Here is a 6680-nt window from a genome sequence, read left to right as displayed (position 1 = left end):
TAGTCCGGAAAACACGGTACTTTTGCAGCCGTGAAAACCATACAAGAAATTCAACCAAGCGCTACTCTTGACCTCTGACTATGTAAATACAATTTATATAATGTATTATAAAGAACTAGTGTGAAGGTGTATCCTGTCTTGTACAGCACCAGTTTGGGCCTTTAGGATATATCGTCAAAGCAGGTTTGACTGATGTTCAGGGTATCGCATCACTGAACTTCAGATTAGATTCAGTTAATTTTTTTCAGAAGTTGCCAATTTAATAAATAGGGAGGTAACAAGTAAAATATATATTTTTTTGTATAGTATAGCTCTGATGTTTTTCTGTGTTATCTCTTTATGTGATAAATATTTTTTTACTTAACACAAACACCATTTTATAAATATTTAACCATTGGCAACCTTTATATTTGAAATCGCTTTAATTTAAAAATCAATGGTTATTTGCACTAAAAGCTGGACAAGTAAAAAAAGCCATGCTATCTAATGCAAGAGTACTTCAGAAAGTAAATGAAGTTTTTCTATATATTTCTAGAGTGTCTTTCCCAGACAACAGAACATTACAAGGTGCTTTACAAAGTTAATTGTAAAATACAATAAAGTACAAGACTGGTAAAAATGCAATTAAATGAAATCTAAAACAATATAGTAAAGGAGAAAATTTGAGATAAAATCAAGATGTTGGTCATAAAACATCATCTCACTACTGATGTTAAAATGTTTGAAGGGACAGATGAGTTTTAAGTTTGGCCATAAGCAGACTCTGGTCCAGTGACCTCAGCCTCCTGGCCTCAGTTTGTAACACTAATGCTAAAAATAACTGGAATATATAATTTACATGCACGTATGTAAATTAACCCAAAGCTAAATCATGTTCTTTTATCAAATTCAACTATACAGACATTTGTCACAGAGGCAAGGCTACTGTCATTTTTATTAAACCATAGAACACTACTGAAAAAAAATCTAATGTTTTATTTCTATAAAACAGCTCTGTATGGACACTGAAGTATTTCTTTTTTTCTTGTGCTTAAAGATTTTTGTTTTTCCTATAGGTGACATAGACCTAGAGATGCTCACTGAGCTACATAAGAGGCATCCTGAGGTGACAGTGGATAATGAGGTGGTGGAGCCCAGCAGCCAACAGCTACATAACTACAAAGGTACAGTCTTTATGGGTTCATACTTCTCATACTGTACAAAATACATGTCTCTGTTCACATGCACTCCACAAGATTGTGCAATATTTAATTTTCTGGAATTATTAAGGTATATTATTTGTTGCATTTCTAACCCTGTATCTATATGTTGAAGCTGTTGTGCTTAAAACAACACAAAAAAAAAGCCCAACTGAAGCAGTGATGGGCAGGTATTTTCTTTTAATGCAATGATTCTTCAAACAGGTGATTTTCTAGTTTTGAACAAGAACTCTAGGCACAAAAATAAAACTTATTTAACTGCTAATTAAAAAGACTTTTCGCAGTATAAATGGTATAACATTAAATTATTTTTGACTAAAAACAAACTTTGCCTGGATTTAATATTTTGTTATGGTCCCCATGGTAAAGTGGTTTAGGTTTTGGGTTAAAATCCTGGTTACGTCCGGAAATGCATCTGGTGTGATAGGCATAGAAATGCTTAAAGACTTTGCTAAGTCTTTGGGAAAGTGGTAATGACCCATGATTAAGGAGCAGCTGAAAACACACAAACAAAACTCCACTTAATATGCTAATCAGGCAGTACAGACTACAAGATACAGGCAGTACAAGATACTGCTATTTGGAACTGATTGTTTAATACATTGAATTTTAAAGGGCAAGGCTTTTGAAAAGATGTGTACTAAATGAATAATAACTGATTATATTTCAACTCTATATGTCTTACCATAAAGTGTGTTTTACATGTGTCCAATACAATAGACATATTTTCACATTTTAAATTTAACATATATCACCTTTTTTTGTTTCTACCACTAGTTCTAAAGTGGTGTGATAAAGCAGATATGAGTGCTATTCTGAAATATGAGGTGAAAATCATATAACAGTTTTAATTTTACACAACTCCAAAAGCCAGGGTACCAAGTAGCAGAAATATTATTGAAGCCACATCTTTTCAGTGCTATATTAATAAAGCCTTATATAGTCATAAGTAAAAACAAAAAAACATGATGATTAACTGACAACAAATGAGACAAAAAATGTTCAAGCAAATAAATACCTTTCTCAATCGAGTTTTGTTTATTTCAATTAGTTGTTTTCTAAAAAAAAAATAAAATAAATAAAAAATAATAAGCTAAAACAAATTTTTTTTGTGGTTATTAAAACATTAAGATTTTGCAATTGCAGTGTGTTTCACTATATTAGAAATAGTCCGTTTGTAATATTGAAATTATTCTTCAATATTTCGTTGGCATTAATTAAGTCAAGCAAATGTGTCTAAGAAAAATGTAAATGATGTGCATGGGTTTGGCATTCTTAAACTAATACATGGTTGAAATACTTTTTTTATGTATTTATAGCATTCAGTGATGTTCAAATAAACTCTTTTATCCCTACTGTAATCAGGACAACTTCAAAAGCTTAAGCTTGCCTTGGTTTTGCATATTTAAATGCTTTACTTTTAGGCATAGTTTTCATTGAGGTTACAGCAAAGTAAAACAGATATAAGTTATAAGTCAGGGCAAGGTAACAGAAATGTTGGGCGTTACTAATAAAATGTGAGACCAATATCTACAAGTAAAGATTGGTATTAAAAATAAACTGATTAAATGGACAGCTTAAATAGAAACTGGTGACCGAGGCTCCAAGAGGCCTGATCCAACACTGAATATAGAATGTCTGACAAGTGTATGCATTAAGAACTAGGGAATGATTTATCTTAGTCTCTTTTCTATAAAAAAGAAAACACGAGATGCATATACTTAGATATTTATATATATATATTCTCTATAATAGGCCATTTTCCCCAAATAATAAAAAAAACATATTTGTTTATTATCTGTTTTAAGTTTTAGTGTCACAGAAACCTGAGTTAAATTACATCAAGTTTACCTGGAACAAGATGACAGCGTCAGAGTTTGAGGAGCACTGGAAGCTGAAAAAGATGACAAAGAAGGCAGACTTCATTCACATGATACAGGTTGGTGCTGAAGTATTGCCAGCCCTAGTGCTGTATTTTTGACACATCTAGGTCATATTCATTAGGTGGCACTCGACAGCAATTAATCCCATTAGTGCATCTGTCTAGCATAGCAATATAATTAGGTGCTCCATGAATGCAACTACCAGCTCATTAAATGTAGTGAAATCGACAGATGCTGTACTATGTGAAGGACCCCGGTGCTACCATCAGCTTCTTCCAGGGTCTCCTTGATAAGAATGGGAAGCTTCTTATTATTCTTGTGTCTGGTAAGTTGATTGACATCAATTAAAATCAGCAATTGTTCTGTCTCACTAATGCGTTGGATATAGTGGCTTTTAAAATGTTTCCGTCTTAAAAACTCAGAATTTAAATCATGAAGTAATATTTAGTAACTATAAGGAGAATCATACATAATTTAAAAACTTCTTAGGAATAATCTAAATTGTGTTTGAATTTGTATTTAATCCTTTTAGTCTGCTTCTAATAGTCATCTTTTCAACAGACAGCATTCACATGTTTCATTTTACCCTTGATAGTACAGCTGGTACTGTATGTGGAAATTAGTGGAGTATAGCACAACTGCAACCTTACTGTCCAACTAAAATGATGGCTCAGCAAGGCGAACATCAAAGAATGGGTAAAGAGGACAGAGGAAACTATGGAAGACTTGGGTGTTAGAATCTGTTAACACAGATATTAGTCTTGATGGTGATTAAAGTTTTGCAAGAAGGATTTTGTTGTTTAGATCAAGCCATAAGAAAGCTTATTTTTGCAACTTTTCTGTGTAGAGGACACAGCAAACAAGAAGAAGATTTTCTCCTGTCATTAGACAAAATTATACTCACGCAAGCTGTATTTCTAAAAAGTCTTGGTTTTGTGAGGTTGAAAACAAATATGCACTATGAGTTTAAGATGTTTTCTTTTTTGTGGTTTCATTTTCACTATATATTATTTTACTTTCTCCTTCTCAACTATGCAATGCTTTGTTTTGGTCCAGAACATACAATTCCATTAAAATATACAGACTTTTGTGGTTGTAATGTGACAACATGACAACTTTCAAGCAGTGCATATTTTTGTAAGACACTAAGCGGTTTAGACATCAGTCTGTAAACATTTGGAATCATTTGTTATCATGCTGACACAATAGTACTGTTTCTGCTCCATCTGTTCAAGGGGAAAGTGGCTGGGGAAAGCTGTGGCGGAAATACCGGAATGAGCTCTGCAACACTGAAATAAGTCAATGTGTGACCACGGGAGACATCAAAACCCTCCTGGACTCAAAGGGAGTGAGCTACCAGAGCTTTGACCTGCCATCTCAAATGGACATCACCGAGTGTTTCACAGAGGGAGATGAGAAAGGAGAGCTGCTTCTTGACTTTCTCACCGAAGTGCTGGATTTTAGTAAAGTGGCTTCACCGGAGCTGAAAGCTGGTGTGTTGGAGCTGCTCCGGCATCCTGGCTGCAGCAAAGAGTCGGATGGCAAAGTTATCTTTAACAACAACCTTGGTGTTATTGTCATCAATAAACCAATTTAAAAGCCATCAGTCTTATAATCTTAGATGATAAAAATGTTCAAGCAAGATAAAATAACTTAGATATTTTGTTTTGATTTTAGTTTTGTATAACTTAATGATAGTTTTTATTAACTATAAAATTATAAATTGTAGTAAATGCATTTATTTTTTAATGATTCATTTGTATTATTCACAAAATAAAGATCATTCCAAGTGAGTTACATCTAAATACATTGTCTTCAGAGTTTTACTTGTCTATACTTTTAATGAGTTCCTCTTGACAGGCTCCTTCTTAAACCCCATTTTACTGCTGCTTTGACCAGTAGCTCTTATTTTATTACAAATAAGAAAATAGGGCAATTAACTTTTCATAGGGAATTATTTTAGATAAGTTTAAAGTAATTATTCAATATGCATTGAAAAGGCTAACAATATTATTTCAAGAAGGGCCTGGATGAGGAAAGTTAAACAGAATTGCCCAAAACAGTCTTGTCTTGATGTGTTGGGAAATATACCTGCAACATAGTCCAAAGGCAGAGTACAAAGTTCATTTTTGAAATAGACATTTTTTTTTGTCGTTTTTAAGTAGTGTTTTTGTAACCATAGCATTACCATAAATTAAAGATTAGGTAATTAATTCAATGTATTTATTTTGCTGCCATATGAAGCTACAAAATAAGCCAAAAGAAAGTGCTGAAAGTAAATTAGAAATTGGACAGAAGTGCAAACCTCTGGCACCATCTTGAGGACAGTATTAAGTACTGGAGGAAAAATAACAGCAGTCTGTTGCTATAAACTTCCAATCAGACTGTACTAGTGAAACACTGAATTAGGCCATAGGTAAACCTTAATCTGGGATGCTCCACCCACTTCTAAAGAAGCACATACAAGTATGTGAATAGTTTCATCTTAAATTAATCAAAAATATGTAATTTAAATGATTAGTGAGTCAGATACGTTACGGAGCTAACTGGCATTTTGCATGTCAGCATAGAGCTGCTTTCAAAGGACACCTGCTCTAGCTGTCTATAAGACCAATAGTTACAACACCAATACCCTTTCCCACTCACCAAAAAAAAAGTTTAAACCTTGGAACAATTGTCTTTTTGTGGTAGTGGGAACAGCTCAGTGACCCGTTGACCCGGTTCAAACGACTCGGCAAGTGACCTGGATTAAAATCACCTTCAAACTGCTTGGCTCCGATTGGCATATAGTGGGAACAGCAGACCTGGATCCACCTGCTAACTTACGTGATTGAGTGCAACTCTGCCCCAGGTAGCGTAATGTTTGATAAACATGGCGCAACCTTGGGAGAGGGGTTTGCAGAGACAAAAGATCAAAATAAAGCACACTGACTATGACCTGGCTCTCTTCCATGTTGCACTGCATTGTTTACTTTCCTGAGTTCTGCCTCACTCGTGGCATCATCAATATTAACGCAGCATGATGGTATCACTAGACACTCGGTCTGACAGGGGTCAGACCCAGCTTCTTTTTGCCACTGGGAAGGGAGCCACATGCCTATTGTCAATGGGTCAACCCCTCTTTGTAAAAAACCCATATTAGCCCTCTAATTTTAGTTAAAAAATAGGCTTAAGAAATTAAGTTATTAGCTATTATGGGCAAAATTTGAAATTTGAAAGTTATGTTTATATTATTTTTTTTTACCATTATTGTTGCTGTAGAAAATATCAAACCAAGACAGTTTGGAGCTTTAAGATCACTCTATCTAATAAGTTTGTGCATTAATATGAACCTGGTTGACTCTGATGTTTCCTCTTTATTTTTCTCCTCCCCCCTTTGTAGAAGCTTCTGGTTTTATCACAGACATTAAGATGCTGCTTTCCTGGGCTACCTGAAGAGCCGGTTTTTACTTTTCTTGATAATATGATATGATAACAAAGCGGTTGAAGGGGCCAAGTAATGTATTATGAAGCCCATCAAGTCAGCAATACCCAGATAATATATATATATATATGTGTGTGTGTGTGTGTGTGTGTGTGTGTGTGTGTGTGTGTGTGT

General features: G+C 34.3%; 1 protein-coding gene across 1 annotated transcript in view; it reads left to right on the top strand.

The window, feature by feature from the left end:
- Positions 1–4712, top strand: part of LOC107099306 (histamine N-methyltransferase-like) — an 11529-nt gene extending 6817 nt beyond the window's left edge. Inside the window, exons 4-7 of the mRNA XM_015397361.1 lie at positions 1056–1163; positions 3008–3138; positions 3314–3407; positions 4318–4712. Coding sequence (XP_015252847.1) covers positions 1056–1163; positions 3008–3138; positions 3314–3407; positions 4318–4679 — 695 coding nt within the window. The 3' untranslated portion in view covers positions 4680–4712. The remainder of the gene's footprint in view (positions 1–1055; positions 1164–3007; positions 3139–3313; positions 3408–4317) is intronic.
- Positions 4713–6680: the final 1968 nt, after the last annotated feature.

The sequence above is a fragment of the Cyprinodon variegatus genome, unplaced genomic scaffold (genome assembly GCF_000732505.1).
Source record: "Cyprinodon variegatus isolate N-32 unplaced genomic scaffold, C_variegatus-1.0 Scaffold857, whole genome shotgun sequence".
Lineage (NCBI taxonomy): Eukaryota > Metazoa > Chordata > Actinopteri > Cyprinodontiformes > Cyprinodontidae > Cyprinodon > Cyprinodon variegatus.
The sequence above is the reverse complement of the archived record's forward strand: the minus strand, read 5'-3'. Positions and strand labels throughout refer to the sequence as shown.